Raw genomic sequence first — 21,803 nt, 5'->3', positions numbered from 1 at the left:
TTCCACATCAAGATGACGGCCCATACGGACTTAAAACAAGCTGTCCTGCCCTTGTGGCCCCTAGATCAGGCATCCAGAAATTTTTTTACTCCCTGACAGGCAGGATCGATGCCCCTACTCAGCCCTGAAGCAGTTGTAGAAGACAGACCGTCACCCCTCTGCTTCCCATAAGAATATGGGAGTAAAATCTCTGAGGGGGGAATGAAACAGGAGGGAAGGAGAAATGGCACAACCTTTAAAAGAATGACACGGCCATAGGACATGAAACTGGTTAGAACTCACTAGATCCAAGATGGCAGAAGATTCGACTTCCAGTGGACCTTGAGACTCATTATACACTCATTGTAATATATTAGCATGCTAAATGACACACCTACCAGCACCATGACAGTTCTGAGGCTAAGCATAAAAGGTCAAAAAGTGGGTGATGGCCCACTTCCTGGAAATCTCCACCCCTCCCCCCAAAAAACTGGAATAATCCTCCCACTCATTAGCCTATGAAACTACCCAGCCCATAAAAATTAACCATGCCATATTTCAGGGCACTCTCTCGCCTTCTGAGATGGTCCACATGTCTATGTCTATCTAAATAAATCCACTTCTTACCTATTACTTTGTCTCCAAATTCTTTCTCGACAAAGCAAGAACCTCAAATTCACTGGGAACATTATTAAGTGAAGTTCCTCAGACATATTTTAGGACTGGGGCACTATTTCCAAGAAGTTCATGTTATTTATTCTTTGCAAAATGCATTCCATTACTCCATTTGTATTTTCCCTGGGAAAATGCAGAGAGCTAATGGAGTAAGAAAGGACAAATCTTTAGTCAGAAGAAGCAATCCAGGGTTGCTGGCTGAAGCTGGGGGCTGCCAGGGGCAGGGCCAGGCAGGAGCAGGTGCCTAGTGTGGCAAGGCAAATGAGGTCTTTCAAGTGGGAAAACAGACCAAGGAGGGACCTGAGGAAACAGTAAAGATACACTCTGCCTTCCAGGCCTTCAGCTGGAACTCTCCAAGGATTTTCTCAAAGCAGTAGACCCAGGCATGCATAACAAAGACAATCAGAGGAAGAGGTACATTTTATCCACTAATACAAGAACTCGCTTTAATAGCTCTGGTAGGGAGTGGAGAACAGGCTCCTTTGGCTGGAGAGTACTTTGTTGCACTTCAGGGAAAGGATCTGCTTCTCTCAACTGCAGGGAATTCCTGTATGAAAGCTGGTTCTTAGGAGTGTTTAAAGATTCTTAAGCAATAATAGTGGAATGAGACAAGTCAAAGACACAATTCACTGAGGTTGAGTTCAGACTGTCTGGAATTTGTAACCATATGCTTTATTTGATGTCAACATCAAAGGAATATTTTAAAAAGCAAATTCAAATCCATAAGTTAGTAACAGTTCAAGTTAACTGCATTAAAAAAAAAAAGTATTGGGCTTCCCTGGTGGCGCAGTGGTTGAGTCCGCCTGCCGATGCAGGGGACACGGGTTTGTGCCCTGGTCCGGGAAGATACCACATGCTGCGGAGCGGCTGGGCCCGTAAGCCATGGCCGCTGAGTCTGCGCGTCCGGAACCTGTGCTCTGCAACGGGAGAGGCCACAACAGTGAGAGGCCCGCGTACCGCAAAAAAAAAAAAAAGTATTTACATCTCTCCATACTTGTATACCCTATAACTGTACATAAACTTTTGCATTTCAAAGCACTTGTCACTTATAAAGTGAAAGTTTTCAAAATGCTAGGTAAACACTTGCTAATTATGACTTTTTAAAAACAATACTCCTTTGGAAGATTCCTCTTCCTTGTGCTTATAGTTGATCTGCAAACATTTCTCAAAGTTTCTGTAAAATTCTCAGGAAAAAAATATCTGGAAACTGGTCTGGAAGAAAATCATAGTAGACAAGGGCTAAGTGCAGACATAAGCAGCTCCATTTTGTAAACAAAGTTCCGGCCTTCCATTTTATTCCACTGAACTTCTTTGAACGGTCCACGAAGATGATTCCATTTGCTATCTTGTAAGACATCACTTTTTGGAAGGTCTTTACACTGGTTACGGGGAAACTGAACCATAATCTTGCTGCCACTTTCAGGGCCATTACGAACTGTGGAACAAAACCAGAAATTCAATATACTCATTTTCCAAGCTAGAGACAACAAAGATCACACAACTTCATTTTCCATGAGTATAAAAACCTTGTTTGTCTATCAACTTGAAAGTGCTACTTTAAAAGTGCATTTCAGGTTCAATATGCTAAAATAAAATTTACTAATTTATAGATACTAGGCTGGTATAAATATTCATGAATTACCATTTGTACTATAAAAATGTGGCAATATGAATGTTGGTTTAGGAAAGTCAAATGTCCTATACATTTTCAGAACATCATTATTTTTTTCTAAAATACTTGACAACCCAATCATTCAATAACTTGGTTAATATATACCTACTATGTGATAAACTCAAATGTCCAAAATCAGAACTGGAAAGAATGGAGGAAAGATTATTCCAAATATGAACTTTAGGTTTTAATGAGGCTTTATAACCCAGGAAAGAAGAAAATAAATTATCAATAAGGGCCTAGCAATGATCAAGCCTGCAGATTCACCAGCTCTGATCCTGTGGGGAAGAATTTCTAATTATCCACTCTTTCAAATATTTAGAGCAGGTATTAGAAAAGATCACACTAAAACCATATATGATTTTCAACTAGACAGTATGTATACATGCCTATCAAAGTGCCCCACGCATAGTAGGTGCTTCATAAAACACCTCTCTGTTCCATCCCTTGACCATCTTTAGGATCAAATATTATTCTTGCATATTTGCAGCAGTATAGATATTTTACCTATGTATCTATCTATCTATTTTTGGCCATGTGGCTTGTGGGATCTTAGTTCCCTGACCACGGATTGAACCTGGGTCCATGGCAGTGAAACCATGGAGTGAAAGCACTGAGTCCTAACCACTGGACTGCCAGGGAACTCCCCAGCAGTGTATTTTTAAAAAGCATTTATCCATTAAAAGTTCTGAACTGCAGGAGCAACAATGCTGATAGCACTTTTCAGATAATCTCTTAGGAAAATGTGTTGCCAAGCGAGACATTTTTTATAACTACTAGAAAGAGAATAACCTGTTGCTCTGAATAACGGCTATGATGAGATAAATGCTCAGTATAATTACTGCATGAACTCACCTACTGCAGAGATAATTTACTATTAATACAGTAACTATTAAAGCTAAATGTTAAGGCCAAACTCCCAAAGGTCTCTTCACATTCAGAGAAGCAGAAAGTACCTGAAATAGCATAGTCACCATTCGGGGAGGCCACTGTTATGGCAGAGGCATTGCCAATGCTCTCTATGGGCCCAAGGCCCACGTGATTACTGAAGCTCAGGACCTGCCAGCCCATAACCTTGGCTAGCTGCTGAACTGCATGCACCTGATGCTGTGACATCTGTGAATGAAAAAGGAAACTTCATTGACAATCAGCATGGGTATTTACTTTGTAGTGACTTGACATCGTGAATGTAAAATAAACTTCTGTAGGGGTTTTCAGTGCCTAGCACAGGAACCCTGTCTTATGTTTGAGGAATCCTCCTGTGTGACCACTGAGGGAAGCGAACAGCACCCCACCTTCTACTGCAGAAGTTAAAACAGCCTGATACTCGCTTTCCTGTCCACTGGCAGCTGGAAGACAGGCATACAACCTGAACTTGGCCAACTGGAACCTCCCACCTGGATCACTGATTATGAAGCAACATTTAAGTAGTAGCAGGGTGTGCAGCTGAATATCTTCCATTAACCCCCTCAAGTCCACTCTCCACCCTGCTCTGTCCTGGGAGGCTGATCCATATGGCTACACTACCAGCTTTTATAACTAGGTCCTTAGTAAACAGACACTCCTGAAATTATCCTGAATGTGCCACTTATTTCCGGTTAAGACCCCGACAGGTACATGGGGCAATTCAGAGTGCATTCTATCCCAGCGATAAAGGCAGTAGTGCTGGGATGGCATCAGTAGTGGCATTGCCCTGGCTGTGGTTCTATCTAGCTTCCTTTGATCCTGATCCATTTGCAAGTCTTATTCTCTAGACTTCTCATCAATTCTGGAAGCTATTCAGTAGGCTTTCAATATGTTCTGCGTGTATGCGTAAGCCGACCAAAGCCATTTTAGGTGCAATCAACCAAGAGCTGCCATACCTCACGAATGCATTTTATTTCCTTGGTACCACGTAAGCAATCAGTATAAAAGATTATTGCTTCTAGGATGGAGTGTCAGTATTTTCAAAAAATTTTATGTGAAACATAAATATGTGTTTTATGTGAAAGATTCATTAGCATTTCAAAACCTACCCTTTCTCCCATAACTCATATTTCAATGGGTCATCACAACTCCATGAAGAAGGTAGGAAAAATACTGTTCTTACTTTACAGATGAAGAAAGTAAGGTCCAGAAAATTGTCCAGTGTCACAAAGAAGGTTTGTGACAGCACTCTCCATACTGTCCCTTAATAAGAGAAACTCTTGCTTAGGGCTCAAGAGGAAAGCATTCCATTTATCATTATGGAGAATGGACGCTATAGCTTCGTATCTGATCTCCCTTTCTCTGGTTTTCTTGGGTTAGTAATTCTAAACTTTCACGTGGTCCTGGAGGGGTGGTATATCTTGGCTAACATGAGAAATGAAAAAAGTCCGATAGTCTCAGAACTGGTCCTGCATCTTAAATACAAACTAAGAGTAGAAACAAATCTAGGATAGTTTGTCAATACTTTCAATTAGCCCGTAGGTTGTAAAATGTGCACTAGACATTAGGTGGCAGGAAAAAATGGCTTTTTAAAAATAACTGTACTTCTTCCCCACTTTGTTCGTTCACTAGTTATGAGTGGAAGGGGCTCAAGACCTGTAGCTGCAACTGTTACCTGAGACAGAAGGAAGTCCTGCAGCTCCTGCTCCTGATGAGACAGAGTGATGACTCTTCCATCTCTGTGTACGACTCGGATCTGCTCAACTCCAATATTCAACTGCAGCTGAATGGACCTTTAGAGACACATATACTAAACATCAGAAATGTTGCAAATTACCTTATACAATGCCAAAGACCTTAACATCAAAGAAAAAGAATATAACAGACAGTTTTGATAACCTACACCAACACCCACGGGGGAGAGTTTTCTTAGGTTCAATGGAAACCATCAGACTCTCTCTAAACTACTGTAGGCCACTAAGCAGCAGTCTACTCAGAAGGATACGGTGGGGGAAGCACGGCTTGCCAGCAGGCCAACAGCCCTTGCTCCTCTTCTATGGCAGGCCTTTCAGCTGTCAACACTGCAGCAATACACCATTGCTGCAATGAAATGAGATCCACATTGAGAATACGTGGGACCTGCCTTGACACAACCACCTGGTTCCTCACAGGAGCCGCACACCCTTAACAGCTCCACAGGCATGGTTTCCAGGGTGCCCACCAGAGACACTGCCCACTGTTAGAAGTCACGCCATCCTGGGAAATCCAAAGCCGTCCCCATCAGGGATTTATAATTTCTCCAAGTCCAGAACCATTTTACCAATTTGGGATCATTTCTGCCATAAGCAGTGTTGCCTAGTAACACACATGGCATCTTTCCCTATCAAGTTACTAGGAGACTAGAGCGAGAGTTAACCAAAGGTCAAATTCTCATACAGAAAGGAAAATAGGGTTTGTTAACGTCACTCTCTCCTGAAGTAATCAGCAAACAAGTCAAAATACGTACGCTCTATAAACTAAGCTAAGGTCAAACAAAGAAACTCATAAATAGCCAATGAATATATACGCAGATCACAAAACTCTTCCAAGCTAATTTATAAATTTTTAGCGTATGACATGTACATGAAACACAAAACTCTCCAAATCAAATAATCTACATGAACAAATGTGGGAAAAAATAGCATTATTTCTTTCCACATTTGACAGTACCTCTTTTTTCCTAACTTTGTTTTACAGCGAATATTTAAGAAGAAAGCATTTTGGCAACTACCTATATAAAATTGTAATCTTGATGAAGTTTACATATTTCTTTCCAAGAAAAAACACAAAAATTCAGAAGGCTTAAAGGAAAAGACTTATAAATCTAACGAAATTTTAAAATTCTCCTTTTTTAAACAAAAAGAGGAAGAGGGATTTGTAACCACTTTGAAAAGCAAATTGGTAACATTAATCAAAATTTTAAATGTCCTTATCTTTTGACACAGCAGTTACACTTGGAGGAGTTTATCCTATAGATATGCTTACATATGTACAAATTATTTTGCTGGCGTCCAACTAAAATGGTCAACAATAGAAAGTTGGGGAGCTTTAAGAAAGAGAATTACTTTCAATTTTAAATAGCATAAGATGACCCCACCAGCTATAGAAGATGGGGAAAAGGGCATTCTACACTTCCTTCTACTTCCTCTCCTGTCCTGATTCTATCAAGGCTACATTATCACAAACCTTTCTTCACAGAAGTTTAGAACGTTTACACTGGATTCTATAACCATAATCCCATAGTTGTTTGGTCTTAGTTCTAGATGTAAATAATTCAATGCTGATCAATTTTTTCTTTTCCTCTCCTTTGTGCTCACTAAGTTTTTATTATGGAAAATTTTAAACACACACAAAAGTATAGTATAATGAAAGCCGATGACCCCGTCACCTAGCCTGAACAGTTAAAAACGTACACTAACTTTGTTTCATATATTCAACACTTCCTCTCCCACCACACCCCCAAGGCACCCCAACTATTTCATTATTTCTTTAGGTAGAGGGGGAAGAAAGCCATGATCCGCTCCACCAACCTTTTCCAAGAAGTTTTAAGACTGATTTCCTTTGCATTGTATACTCTTTTCCCTTCTCTATTTGATCTTTAAATCATGTTCGTCTACTATCTTTCATTTTTATAAAAAAAGAGAATTAAAACATCCCTATTAAAATATAGTGTTATTATACTACACATTATTATAGTATATATTATTATATTCCCCGACTCCTGAGGGTGGTGATTTCGTTTCCAGTTGTGTTTTGCTCACTGAGAGACCACTGTTGCTAGTTACATCTGCCTGAAATAAAGCAACTAATGCTTGAAAAATAAAACATACAGACCCTGATAAACATACTCACTCTCTCAGACTGACCTGGAGGAGGGGACTCAGCTCCATCTTTCTAGTTGTTAATTTTCAAAGAGGCTGAAATGGAAGCCCAAAATGTCTTTCATGGCCACCAGCTAATTATATTAACGTGTTCCTCCCCACTGCCCACAGTTTTACTGATATAATTGACAATGTCATTGTATTCGTTTAAGGTGTACAACATACTGGTTTGATGTTTGTATATATGGCAAAATGATCACCACCGTAAGTTTTTTTAGCATCCATCACCTCACATAGTTACCCATTTTCTTTTTCTTGTGATTATAACTTTTAAGATTACTCTTTTATCAACTTTCAAATATACAATACAGTATTATTAACTATACGTTCCATGCTGTACATTACTTCCCCAGAACTTAATTTATCTTATAACTGGAATTTTGTACCTTTTGACCACCTTCACCAACTCCCCACCACTGCAACCACCAATCTACTATCTGTATATTAACTTGTGATTTATGAATATAAATCAAGTAGACTGCTCCTCCAGGAATGCTGGGGACAAAAGTCATTAAGGGCATTAAGACACAGGGGTTGTTTTAGGCACACTATGGAAAGGATAGGCTCTAATATAAACGGCCCTCCTCACCTCAAATACCCCAGACTGGCCACAGCCTCTAGGCAAGAACTGAAGCAGATCGGAGTCTGAGGAAGCGTGGCAGCTTTCCGCTCAAAGCTGGGGTTCCTTCTTTACCACAGCTCAAATATGTGACATTTACCTAATAGAGACTATTTTAGACATTCTTACATCTTTTTTTTTTTGTTTATTTGTTTTTTTTCCTGTGTATTTTGGCCGCACCACGCGGCATGTGAGATCTTAGTTCCCCAACCAGGGATAGAATCAACGCCCCCTGCAATGGAAGCGCGGACTCTTAACCACTGGACTGCTAGGGAAGTCCTTACCTTTCATTCTTAAAAACACTCTACAGCTGACATAATTTACTGGAATGTTATGCCACCCTGGCAAATAAAAACCGAAATCTTGATATAATCACTCAGCAAACATCAATACATAAAAAGCAACTTAACATATTAAACAACTTCTTTTTGATACTTACTTGCATATTTGTTCATAGCCTTGTGATGTGATTAAGACTTTCACACTAGATTCATAAACATCATTAATATTTGACCAGTGAGCCTGTATCTGAGGATCTTCAATGCGACTTGCTAAGCTGTCAATGGTTGCAGCAGTTCTTTTAAAGAAAATAAGTTAAAATTTTTATAAAGTTACCATATAAAATAATAAGATGATAAATCACTTATCAGTTTTACGATTATTTGAAAAACAGATGACTACTTTTTGAAAATACCATCATTTGAAAAGCAAAGATTTGAAAGAAAGGTCAGATGTAGCTCTGATGTGCTCGTTCTCAGTTTCACATCACGGCACATTCTCACGCCACGTTGATTTCCTTTTAACTTCATTTGTTTTCTGCCACTCAGAAAATCTTACCAGAACACAAGTGAGAAGTATACTTCCAGGGTACTAACCTCAGCTCTGTAAAGAGTATAAATTACTCACTATACTCCAGGAAAGATAAATATGGTAAGCATAAATGAAAAATAAGACACTTCAAGTGATAAAAGATAAATATGGTTAAGTATACATGAAAAATAAGATCCATACAGTGATAATTATGTACCAACTGCTATAATAAGTGCTTTCATGAATTATTTTAACCTTACTAACAATAGTAGACACTACTATTATTACCTCCATTTTTCAGAAGGAACAAAAGCAGTTTAGCAATGTTTAGTAACTTGCCCAAAGTTTGTAACTGTTTGGGGCACAAAACCTGGAAGTCTAACTCCAGAGCCAATAATCTTTCCTTTATATTTTATACACACTAATGAAAAGCCACTGCCTAGAACCAAAGCATCAAATATGTAAGTTAACCAAATTACTGAGATCCTCAGTTTCTAAAATTTGATTCTAGCACTTCACTGGAAAGAGAAGGAAAAGCCAGAAGGAAATGGAAGAAATGAGAATAGCCACTGAGGACAAGGGGTTTTTACACCAATAGGCTTGGGCTTTGCTCTTTTATCCTGCTTCTGCTCTAGTACTGGTTTCTTTCAATCCATTTTTAACTTTACCTTCTTTTTCTGTGATTTGTTTCCCTGGCAGTGCTTCAAAAATTTTTACAGCAGATAAATATGTATGTGAGAGTTTTGATCTCAGTATTATATCTATCAACAAACTGGGAATAAAAAAGTATCTAGCAACTGAGACTTGTTAAAAGAAATCATGGATTAGTCACACAATGGGCTATTACATAGCTATTAAAATATCTCTGAAGGCAGGGTATAAAACTTTATGATACCAGATTTATTAAAAAAAGATACACATGCCCTGACACATATACTGTTGACCCATGAACAATGGGTTTGAAATGCACCTGTCCACTTATAAGAGAATTTTTTTCACTAAATAATTACTACAATACTGCACAATCTTTGGTTGGTTGAATTCACGAATGCAAAACCTGGGAAAAGGAGGAACTGCCTATTTGGTGGCCGACTGTAAGTTCAACTGTATAGAGAGGGTGGCACCCCTAACCCCCGTGTTGCTCAAGGCTCAAATGTATGTAAAAATATATGAACATGTTAATTGTATGGAATTATACAGATGGGTTGATACATTTGGAACATTATTTCTATATATAAGGGGAGAAAAGGGAATATTTTTAAAACTTTGCTGCTTCCAAGATTACAACTACTATTCAGAAATTTATAAGCGTTCTAAAGATAACTTTTTCCATGCCCTTCATTTATTTCAGGGAATATTTAACTTTATGGTTAATCAGAAATTTGCAAGATTAACAATATACTCAAAATAATAGCTTTTATAATGGAAAATAACAACAATAATCTAACATATAATATTCTTACTGCTTATAAGGAACTTCTGTATATACTATTCAATTTGATCCTAAGACCAGACTCCTATACCCCCAGTTGCCAGAGAAATAGAGGGCCACAGATATTAACTAACTTGCCCAAAGTTACTTAGCAAGTCATTGAGCCCTGGCTTAAACGCATCTTTTACCCTAAACTCCTTACTCCTTTCACTGTATCATGCTGTTGTCTCTAACATGTCTTCCTAATTCATTTTACTAAGTTTCCATTCTGAGACCAAAGACTAATATGCTAATAAAACCATGACTGTATTAACAGGAAAAAAACAAAAATCAAAAATAAAATGCCATTCACAAAAACAGTGTGCCCACGCCTGTTGAGTACCACCAAGGCGCAATCATGAATGAAGTAAAAACAGACCTCTTCACTAAGCGCCAATAATAAAATAGAAGAGCACCCTTTAGCATTTGGAAGTGAGACATTCATTTAGGTCCAATCATGCAAGTTTTTTTTGTAAATGATGTGTATGGAAGAAAGAAAATGAGCTTTGGGGTTACATAAACGTGGGCATAAATCCTGATTTTGCTAACCTTTTAGCTGTGTAACCTTCAGCATGTTGCACAACTTCTCTAAACCCCAATCTTCTCATCAGTAGAAATGGGTTAACATGATTTGCCCCAGAGCTAAGGATTAAATAAGTCAACATATAGGAAAGTGCCTTCCAAAGTCCTAAAATGTGTGACAACCAAAAAATAGGGAAAGCTTCAAAAAAGGTTTAAATCAGTTCAGGAAGAGCATCCCATGGACGGGTTACTGAAGGAAGTTTGGTGTCCCACGGCAGGTTCCTAGTCAGTTGTCTTTGGAAACATTAATGCCAGTGTTAGAAACAATATATTAAGTTACATGGGCAATGGCGCTAACTAAGTCTTCCCCAAACTTGACAGGACCATCTATGACCATAAACTCTTCTACCATAGCCACTTCCATCTCCCCGGAAAAAAAATTAAAGCATGCCAAAAATAATGTAACTAATAAAGATAACTAACAAAGGAAAAAGGACTGCAATTTCAAAGAAAAATAGTAACTCTGTCCTTACCTACTCCTCAGAAATATATGCTTTGCTTGTTTAATTATTTTTTCCAGGAGCCCTTCACTTGACTGTATTGAATTAATTTCATTTTTATCAAAAGCTTGAGGACCCGAAAGTCTCATTCTCTTGTGGCCGAAAGGTGCACTTGCTGGATGCGGCATCATGATGGAACTCAAGGTCTGTTTATGAAACTGTAACAAGAACAGCCGTTTTAAACAGCCAATACCCACATATTAACTATACAATGTTCGATCAAAACACGGCTCACATTTTGGAAACATGAAAGCAATGGATCTGAACCACATATAAAGGCGGTCTTGGCACACAGATAAATGTTAACATCTACTAGGCCACATTTAATGTGAGTTTGTAAAGAGAAGGGTCCCTCTCAAGCTGCTGTTTTTATTTTAAAAGTTTTAAAGTAGAAAAACAAATATTCTTTAATAAGTCCCATTGACAGAAAACATGAAATCAATAGATAATTATTCCACCACACCCTAGATTAGAGGTTCCCAAACCTGGCTACAACAGAACCATCTGAGGAACATAAAAAAATACTGATTCTTGCACCACCACAAATGACTGAACCAGATTTTGGGGTGAGGCAGAGAAGGCTGGAATATGTACTTCTATTAAAAGATTTTCAGGGGAGTCTTCTGAAATTATCCTAAACTGTGAACCAGCACTCTGGAAACAGTTCTAGATGATGTGTAAGTAGAATACATCCTGAAATAACTCAAGTAATCCTTTTCACGGGCTCTGGCAAGATATTTTCCCTGATTACCCAATCAGAATACCCTCTAGCATGCATTCCTTACACCTCTCTATAAAACTTGTGGTGTATTTCTGCCACTAGAAGCTATGCTTGGAGATAGAGACTGTATTCTGATTATCTCTGTATTCCCTGAGCCCATAGCGAGGATCTTTCACAGCACAGCTAGTGAATGTCATCGCTATATGAATAATGAGGACTCAGCAGAGGGGAGTGTGTGTACATTCACTGCTGTGGATACTCTTACCACAATGCAAGGAAAAACATTTACTTCATTACCTCTCTAATCAGTAGATGCAAATTATGCTCCAGGACATAAAGATGGTCCTCTGGACTTTGCTTCTCAGTAGCAGATTTTTGGGATTTCTTATCATTTGAAGAATGGCACAAAGAAATAGATAACTGCAAGCCTATTTATAAAAATAAGTAGGACAGATATAAATAACCTATAATATGGAAAGGCACAAACTGTTTTCATGAAGTATAATCACAGCCCATTCCCAAAAGATACATTCTGAACTTTAAGAGGAGGCTTTCGTGATCGACATTTTTACACCAAAATGACTACTCATGAATATAATAAACTACCATATATTTTAACAATTCAAATTCTGTTCACCTACAATGTGGCTGCTGACTTTGAGCTGTGGCTAAAGACAGGTGAACAGAAACTATATGTTGATTTATTTCTTCTAGATGTTAAATTAAAAACGAAACGAAACACAGAGTTAACATCTGGTCTTACTGACTAGAAGACATATCGTTCCCTGTTCCCATGAGAATCAGGATGAAATTTTTCACTCCTAATACCTATTCCCTTGACAAGATCTAAGAAGATGCTCAGAATTTATGTAAAAAACAAGTGCAGCTAATTACAAATTGATCTCTAGGTGTCTAACCGCTTTTGAATAATATTTTAAATTCAATCTCCACAAATTTAGGAATATTATGGATATTTAATTATGCATTTTCTAAACAGAAACACTAATTGGAAAACATACATGCACCCCAATGTTCACAGCAGCATTATTTACCATTGCCAAGATATGGAAGCAAAGTAAGTGTCCATCAACAGATGAATGGATAAAGAAAATGTGGTGTATATACAATGGAATACTACTTAGCCATAAAAAAAGAATGAAATTTTGTCCTCTGCAACATGGGTGGAGTTTGAGAGTATTATGTTAAGTGAAATTAGTCACAGAAAGACAAACACTGTATATCACTTATATATGGAATCTAAAAAATAAAACAAACTAGTGAATATAACAAAAAATAAACAGACACACAGATAGAGAGAACCTAGTGGTTACTAGTGGGGAGGAGGAGGCAGGAGGGGCAATGTAGGGACAGGGGATTAAGAGGTACAAACCACTATGTATAAAGTAAATAAGTTACAAGGGTATATTGTACAACACAGGGAATATAGCCAATATTTTATAACAACTATCAATGGAATATAACCTTTAAAAATTGTGAATCACTATGTTGTACACCTGAAACTTATATAATATTACACATTAACTACACCTCAATAAAAAAATAAAAAATAGGGACTTCCCTGGTGGCAAAGACTCCATGGTCCCAATGCCAGGGGCCTGGGTTCGATCCCTGCTCAGGGAACTAGATCCCACATGCATTCCGCAACTAAGAGTTTGCATGCCACAGATGAGCCACAACTGAGTAGCCCGCCTGCTGCAACTAAGACCCAGCACAAACAACCAAATAAAAAGATAAATATTTTTAAAAATAAATAATTAAAAAATAATTTTTTTAAAACTAAGCATTTTCTAATTGACTTCTCATTTAGACAATAAGACAGGATCCCTGAGAAATCTTCCACAAATGGTGCTGGCATAGACACCTCAAAGCAATTGTTTCTGAATAACAGCCTTGCTAGGACAAACTTTAACATATATTGTTTAAAGCCCAGGAGTGACACTACTGAGGACCCAGAACAGAGTCAGCAGTGCAGACTGTGTTGCATACTTCATTGGCTGTTATTACGGACCTCACACTACCTCTTTGCTCTAACTGTTCCTTCAGCACACCCAAATAGCTACCCACTTTGTCCTGTTCCCCAAACCACAAAGTCCTAATTATAAATCTCAAAAGGGTAGGCTGCACTTACTTGGAAAGGGCTGAGAGATTATCTGGTTTTTCACCACAATGTGAGGGATCTGTGATTTAATTTGAACAGCTTCCCGAGAAAGCTGTGCAAAAATTTCTTTACATAAGAGAACGTTTTGTGCTGCTTCTAATTTCGTCTGCCAATGTGGGGAACCTGAAAGACAGGGGACATACGTATATATTAATTAATTATATTAGGTATTAACTAGCTTAAATTATGATTTGGATACATATGACAAAAGTTTAGAAAACAGTGCATTATGGCATATAAAATATTTTACTTCTTTTACACAGAGAAAACTGGTAAATAAGTTCAATCTTTAAAAAAAGATCACACAGCTATTCACAAATGGTTAATTAACAAATTATAAATACTTACATTTCCAGTTGCTCTTATTCCTAAGTACCTATTTTTCCTATCTATGGTTTATCTTCAGTTCATTTGTAAATATAAGCTTAGATAAGACCAGAAGTTAGAGGATAGAACGTAACTATACCTGGTTTGGATTTAGGCAAAGGTCGTTTGAAGAGGTTAACTGTGCCAAGATCACCTATGTCTGGAGCCTGTTTTTGAATTGAAACCTATGTGACGATAATAACATGAAAAAATGTTAGCAAATTAGCTTCTGGAATATTAATAACAAATTACTTGAAAAATACTTTGACAAATACCTTGATATATGCAGAGCCCTCTAAATCACTAGGAATCTGGACATCAAGGGGACAGTAATCTTCAGGTATTTTCTTGTCCAGATCAATATCTGTATTCTTTATTACTTCAAATGTACCATGATGGGGAAACAGAGATCCTAAAGGCGTATTAAAAATAGTAAAATGAAAACCAGTTAACATGTTAATTTAACACAAATTATTAAGTGTATAATAATATTTCACATACACATCACTGAAGCATAAATTAAGTTCCTATGAAAAACGTGTGTTTTGGGGGAAGGGAGAGGCGTGGTAAACAAAAGGAAGTAAGGAAGCAAGAGAAAAAAGTTACTTACCTTAAAAAAATAACATGCCTTAGTCTAATGGTATCATAATAATATGACCTCTACAGGCCATCCAAACGGTTTTATTCAAATGGAGTTTTGACAAAATGAATATAATTCTAGAAAATACTTCCATAAATTTAAACTTTGGAGATTAAAAACTTCTGGAGCTCAGTCTCTGTAATACGGTTGCAATTAAAGGGTTCTGAATTCAGTAAGAGAAGGACAAAAGGAAAGTGTGTATACCACCGTTTTTTCAACCAATTCCTAGACTTTCATGTGATGTCTTTTTATGTAGTGCATAAGTTTGGGATAGTTGTTTTGGGCTGCTGAATTACCAGAGGAGTGGGTAGATAAATGTAACTGCTGTTTTATAACAAGGGAAGATGTTCAAGATTTTCTTGCAATTAAAACCAGAATGTAATCAAATCCTTTTATAACACAGGTGACTATCCCATAGAGAGAAATTAGGTAAAGTTCTTGCACATAATTACTTGTTGGGAAGAGCTTACAGTGTTCAAAGCCAGAAAGCACTGCTTCTACAAACTACCTATTAAAATGTAAAAATGTCTTTGTCATCTCGAATTCATCTTTGTGATAGAACTTTACCTTCAGAATTCAAAATTTCCCAATTCACATCAACGTTAAGGCATGTAGGTCCTCTAGTACTTAACTACCTCAATTTACCTTCCTTTAATTTTGGGATAATGATGGCTTGCTCGGACAAATGAATCCTTTTAAAATATCACTCTACTATTGTTACCCCAGTGATCACAGCCAGGGCTCCTTGCTTTTTTATCCCTTGACATTCAAAGTTTTTACCCCACTGAGCTGTGACTCATAAACTTTTACTGTATCCTCTGAATATACTTCAACAGCTTAAAGACAGTACCATAATTACCTCGAAAAACCTGCTATTATATATCATAGCTCAACAACAAAGAATTTATACCACAGCTCAATAACAAAAAAACAAACAACCCAATCCAAAAATGGGCAGAAGACCTAAATAGACATTTCTCCAAAGAAGATATATAGACTGCCAACAAACACATGAAAGAATGCTCAACATCATTAATCATTAGAGAAATGCAAATCAAAACTACAATGAGATATCATCTCACACCAGTCAGAATGGCCATCATCAAAAAATCTAGAAACAATAAATGCTGGAGAGGGTGTGGAGAAAAGGGAACACTCTTGCACTGCTGGTGGGAATGTGAATTGGTTCAGCCACTATGGAGAACAGTATGGAGGCTCCTTAAAAAACTACAAATAGAACTACCATATGACCCAGCAATCCCACTACTGGGCATATACCCTGAGAAAACCAAAATTCAAAAAGAGTCATGTACCAAAATGTTCATTGCAGCTCTATTTACAATAGCCAGGAGATGGAAACAACCTAAGTGCCCATCATCGGATGAATGGATAAAGAAGATGTGGCACATATATACAATGGACTATTACTCAGCCATGAAAAGAAACGAAATTGAGCTATTTGTAATGAGGTGGATAGACCTAGAGTCTGTCATACAGGGTGAAGTAAGTCAGAAAGAGAAAGACAAATACCGTATGCTAACACATATATATGGAATTTAAGAAAAAAAAAATGTCATGAAGAACCTAGGGGTACGACAGGAATAAAGACACAGATCTACTGGAGAACGGACTTGAGGATATGGGGAGGGGGAAGGGTGAGCTGTGACAGGGCGAGAGAGAGGCATGGACATATATACACTAACAAATGTAAGGTAGATAGCTAGTGGGAAGCAGCCGCATGGCACAAGGCACAAGGATATCAGCTCAGTGCTTTGTGACCGCCTGGAGGGGTGGGATGGGGAGGGTGGGAGGGAGGGAGACACGGGAGGGAAGAGATATGGGAACATGTGTATATGTATAACTGATTCACTTTGTTGCAGAGCAGAAACTAACACACCATTGTAAAGCAATTATACCCCAATAAAGATGTTAAAAAAACAACAACAAAGAATTTATACCAAAAGATGTGAATTCAAGATATTAAACTCTGATATACTTCAACAAAGTATATTCCTTAAGTTAGTGTTGCAACCTTGGCTGAATGGAAAAAGGAAGGCGAAGTGTTTTCACGACTGTTTCTCCTCACCCAGGATATGAAAACAGCTTAGCAGACTTTAGGGAGAAAAACAGAATAAGGAAGAATAGAGAAGTTTCTTTTCTCCATTTATGCCCAGTTTTTGAGGGTTACTGGTAAATCTCTGATTGAGGACTCTAACCCTACCTCCTTATTTCTGATTAAAATGTCAATTATGGTTCAGGGTGTATAAGCACATAAACCCTATCTCTGAACTTTCAATTAAATGTACCTAAAATGTTTACAAATTGAATATAAACTATTTGTACACATATTTAGATAGGTTGTGATAAGGGTAATTTTAGCTTTTGCAGGCTTATGGGCACAGAAATTAAAACTTCAAAACGTAACATGTAACTGAGAAACAATATTATTACAGAAGACTATGTGGGAGTTCCCTGGCAGTCCAGTGGTTAGGACTCGGCACTTTCACTGCCAAGGGCCCAGGTTCAGTCCCTGATCCGGTAACTAAGATCCTGCAAGCCATGCGGTGCGGCTCCCCTTCCCACCCAAAAAGGTAACATTACAACCTACCATTTATAGTTTTTGAAAAACTATATTTTAAACAATAATCTATACCTGCACTTCTGTAGCTCAGATCTCCAAGAATTTTATCTCCAACTTTTCTAAGTTTCCAGTGTTGCCTCAGTCTCAAAAGCTCAGAGTTGAAGTCTCTTTGTAGCTTATTTTCTTGGTTTTCAGTGACTGATTTAGTCAGTCTTTCTGCCCCCTTCAGTAGGATTTGTGCTGCTCCTGCAAGTGACTTCTTTTTGGATATCAACTGCAACGTCTGAGGATTCTATCAAAAACAATCCAAAAGTGTAGCCCTGTATTATTTTTTAAATGATTTTTTAAAATGATACACTTTTCTCAACAATAAAATACCTACTCAAGGGAAAATTTAAAAATTAAAGAAAAGCATGGAGAAGGGCGAAAAGCACATATAATAATGTTTTCTTTTTTAAAATAACCGCAACCTATTTCTTTGGTCAACTCAAATAAAGATTTGTGTTAAACCAAATCACCACAGTGGACTATAAATCAGAACTTCACACTGCATCAACCTGGCCCAGCCTAGGTTAGGTTCCACTCTCTGTACTGCCATTCCTCTCCTATGTATGCCACTCTCCGCCCCCCCCCACCCACACGTACACCCTTTCGAGGCACTCAGTACACTTCAGATCAAAGTCCATAACTGGAAAACTGATGAGAAATTAAAATCTATGTATTATATATATCCACAATCACTACCAATTCATGTAGACATACTTCCAAAAAGCCAAGTTTAATAAAAGTTTTCTTGGCTGCTGCATAAGAGTCAAAATAATAGTTTCATAAAAATGTCACAATTTTTTGATATTACAGAACCGGATTTTGAGTTTTTGGAGAACTCAAGAGAGTTAATCTTTAAATCTTCATCTGGACTTAATTTTGCATTTAAGGAAAAGGAAACAATGGGCACACAGTCTAAAAGATGGTCCTGGGACTTATGAAAACGGCACCATTATTCAATCAAATCCCACAAATACCTGTTTTGGAGGAAGTGCATCCTGAGAGACAGGATCAAGAGTCATAAATTTTTTATCCCTAACAATACTGAGAACATCATAGAGAACACACATCTCTGTCAGGGCACTTCTCAAATTGTTCCTCACTGAATCCCAAGGCCAAAGGGAAGGCTGAAATTTCACCAACCCTAAAAAGAGAAAGAAAAAAATAGAAATACACAGGTATTAGTTATAGAAAGCTCATTTAGAGGTTTAAAAGTACTAAAAGAAGAAATAATGAATTCTATTTTAAATTGTTCCCTATTTTATCCCATTCTCTCCACCCCTTCTTGAATCTTGGTTAACATTTAAGTTAGTATTCCTACAATGTCAAAACAAGTATGATATCTAATTTCCTAAGTTAACTCTAACATTACAACATGATAGGCTTTCAAACAACCTTTAAAATTTATGCAAGCCTTCTTAATAACCTTTTTTTCTTCCAGCTTTCAAAACCGAAACAAGTAATTGCAGAGAGTTTCCAATACACAGAAAAGTACAAAAATAAAAATGACCTATAATGGCAGCATTCAGATAGTAAACACTATTAACACATCTTCCAACCTCTTAATCACTTTTAAAAATTAAATTTCATGAATACAGGCTCATTGTACAGAGTTCAAACAACAGAGTTATAGAGTAAAAAGTGAAAGTTTCCCTTTATTCCCCACCCCTAATTCTCTCCCCTCCTGACAGGCAGTCACCATTAACAGTTGGGGCGTACCTGTCCAAATGTTCTCCTATGCATTTACATACATATACTCCCATTTTTCTATTGCTTGCTTCTCCCCGCCACCCCACCAAGTTAATATGTCCTAGAGACACTTCCAGATCTACTTCATTCTTTTAACACTGTATGATATTCTGAAACATAGATGTACAGTAAGTTTACTCATTTCTGTTTAATGGTCATGGAGATTGGTTGCAACAACGTAGCAGTGGTAAACATCTTGAACACACATCTGTGTATACGTCAACTTTTTCTGTAGGTTAAATCATTAGCCATGATATTAGTGGTTCAAAAGGCATACACACTGGCAGTTCCCTGGTGGCCTAATGGTTCGGATTCCGGCTTTCACTACCGTGGTCCGGGTTCAATCCCTGGTGAGGGAACTGAGATCCCACAAGCCGCGAGGTGTGGCCAAAATAAACAAAAACAAGCAAACAAACAAAAGAGATGAACATTTAAAGATTCTGATACATACTGAACTGCCGAACTGTCACCCAAAAAGGCTCTAAAAATTCACATTCCCAACACGAGATATTAACAATCTTTTTAAATTGCTACTAATCTTATGTATGAAAACAGTATCTTAATGATATTTTCATTTGCTTCTCCCTACTAGTGTGAGAGCTGAAGTCTTTCCTCTGTGAGCAAACTGTTTATATCTTTGGCCCATTTTTCCAATGAATTGTCTTTTTCTTTTCAGTTTCAAGGGACTCTTTGAACATAAGGGGTATCAACCACTTGTCTGTCATATGTGTTGCATATACTTTTCCCAGTCTGTCATTTATCTTTTTACTTTGTTTATGGCATATTTTTCCATTATTATTTTAAAATTTTATGTAATTAATATACCTATTATTATACCTATCTTTTCCTTTATAATGTCTGTGTTTCCTATCTTGCTTAAGAAGAGCTCTCCTAATCCTGAAGTTATATGATTATAACTTCTTTCCAATATTTTGTTTTATTCTCTTCACTTGCATTTCAATCCTTGCGGAAATATTTCTATGTGAGGTCTGAGGTAGTATTTACCTTTTATTCCCAAATGGATCCCTAATTGTCCTAACACGACTGGCTTGAAATGCCATCTTTAAATGCCCATTTACATAGGGTTTCTTCACATAACTAATTCAAGAACTGTTAATGTTTTTTTATTCTTGACAATAAGAATACAAAAACCACACATACTTCTTCTATAATTCTCTCCTAACTAGTTTTATTTTCCTTATAATCCATTTACTATAGAGCATCCAGAGTGATCTTTTGTAAACAAAATCATCTGTCTACTTAAAATCCTTCAGCTTTCAGCTTTCAGCTGAAAAAACTTTCAGCTGTCGTTCTAATAAAAACCAAGTGCTTATCCTGGCCTACTGGCTCTACATGATTTGGCCTCTGCCTACCTCTTAGATCTTATCACATACTCCAGTCAATACAAATCTCTTTTCAGTAGGTGTTACTATAATCATCCACCTTGCACAGGGAAACAAAGTAACTAGTCCAAGGTCCCATAGCTAATACGTATCACAGCCGAGATGTGAACTACAGGGCTCTGAACCAGGGTGTGCCACATTACAGACGCTCTATTAAAAACGTAAACACTTCACCAGTGACAGTGTCCCTCAAGCGCTCCCACTCAAGGAAACCTGCAGAAGCATAAGGAGTATTAAGAGTCATGCAGTGCCCTAAATTGTCCAGGTGACGAAGAGCACAATTAATGTTTCGCGTACCTGCGTTCGAAGTACTTCCACGCACAGCATCTCACCTGGCGCAGGAGAAGCAGAGTGACATTACCTGGGCGGGTACCGGGACCCCCAGACTCGAGGAAAAGACACGGGCCTTACCTTCCTCGTCGTCCTGATCCGCGCTGGACCCGGCGCCCGCCCAGTCCTGCGCGTCGCCATCTGCCCCCGCCGCCTCCTCCTCCTCGGAGCCCGAACCCTGGCTGAAGTCGATCCGCTGGGCCAAACGCGCCAGATTCTGGGACATGGACAGCGGCTGCAGGTACGTCTCAGTGCCATCCAGGCCCACCTCCTGGACCTGCTTCTCGCAGGCCGACTCAATGCTGATCCGCACAGCGCGCACCCCAGACATGCTGGCGGCGTTGGCAGGACCCCAGAGCCAGCCGAAAACCGAGGGAGGAAGTATGTGCGCCTCTGTGGGGAGCCGGGAACCCGGGAACCCGGGAACCGCACCTTGGAGGAGCTTTTGGGAAACCAAACGCTGCTCTAGAGCCGGAAACAAAGACGAGAGCGCTGAGACTTCCCCAGAATGCACTGCAGGCCCCGTCGCGCTTCCCCCTTCCCCCCTCGTTGGAGTCTCGCGGAAGGAAACCGACGGACGCGGGAACTCTGCACTTCCGGACGAGCGCTTCCGGTGAATCCCACTACGTCGTCCGGAGAAGCTTCCTGGTCTGTA

At 38.4% G+C, this 21,803-nt stretch overlaps 1 protein-coding gene across 1 annotated transcript; it reads right to left on the bottom strand.

The window, feature by feature from the left end:
• Nucleotides 1–1,305: 1,305 nt before the first annotated feature.
• On the bottom strand, nucleotides 1,306–21,717 carry MED17 (mediator complex subunit 17). Its single transcript, XM_022561351.3, has 12 exons — nucleotides 21,230–21,717; nucleotides 18,644–18,810; nucleotides 17,694–17,913; nucleotides 14,676–14,812; nucleotides 14,501–14,585; nucleotides 14,005–14,157; nucleotides 12,153–12,283; nucleotides 11,108–11,292; nucleotides 8,211–8,348; nucleotides 4,908–5,025; nucleotides 3,283–3,442; nucleotides 1,306–2,089 (listed from the first exon to the last, which is right to left on the bottom strand). Exons 1-12 carry the CDS (start codon nucleotides 21,477–21,479, stop codon nucleotides 1,878–1,880), a joined length of 1,956 nt encoding a protein of 651 aa, XP_022417059.1. The 5' UTR covers nucleotides 21,480–21,717; the 3' UTR covers nucleotides 1,306–1,877.
• Between the last annotated feature and the right edge of the window lie 86 nt (nucleotides 21,718–21,803).

This window comes from Delphinapterus leucas, chromosome 7 (assembly GCF_059928025.1).
Source record: "Delphinapterus leucas isolate spDelLeu-1000000601 "Yukka" chromosome 7, BTC_Dleu_Yukka2, whole genome shotgun sequence".
Classification (NCBI taxonomy): domain Eukaryota; kingdom Metazoa; phylum Chordata; class Mammalia; order Artiodactyla; family Monodontidae; genus Delphinapterus; species Delphinapterus leucas.
Note: the sequence above shows the minus strand (reverse complement) of the source record. Positions and strands in the feature narration are given on the sequence as shown.

Coding starts and splice junctions, on each gene's coding strand:
- MED17 (XM_022561351.3), bottom strand. CDS start 21,479: ATGTCTGGGGTGCGCGCTGTGCGGATCAGCATTGAGTCGGCCTGCGAG. Junction 18,811..21,229: donor GGATCAGGACGACGAGGAAG/GTAAGGCCCGTG, acceptor TTCTCTTTTTAG/GGTTGGTGAAATTTCAGCCT. Junction 8,349..11,107: donor CATATATTTCTGAGGAGTAG/GTAAGGACAGAG, acceptor TTTCTTTAAAAG/AACTGCTGCAACCATTGACA.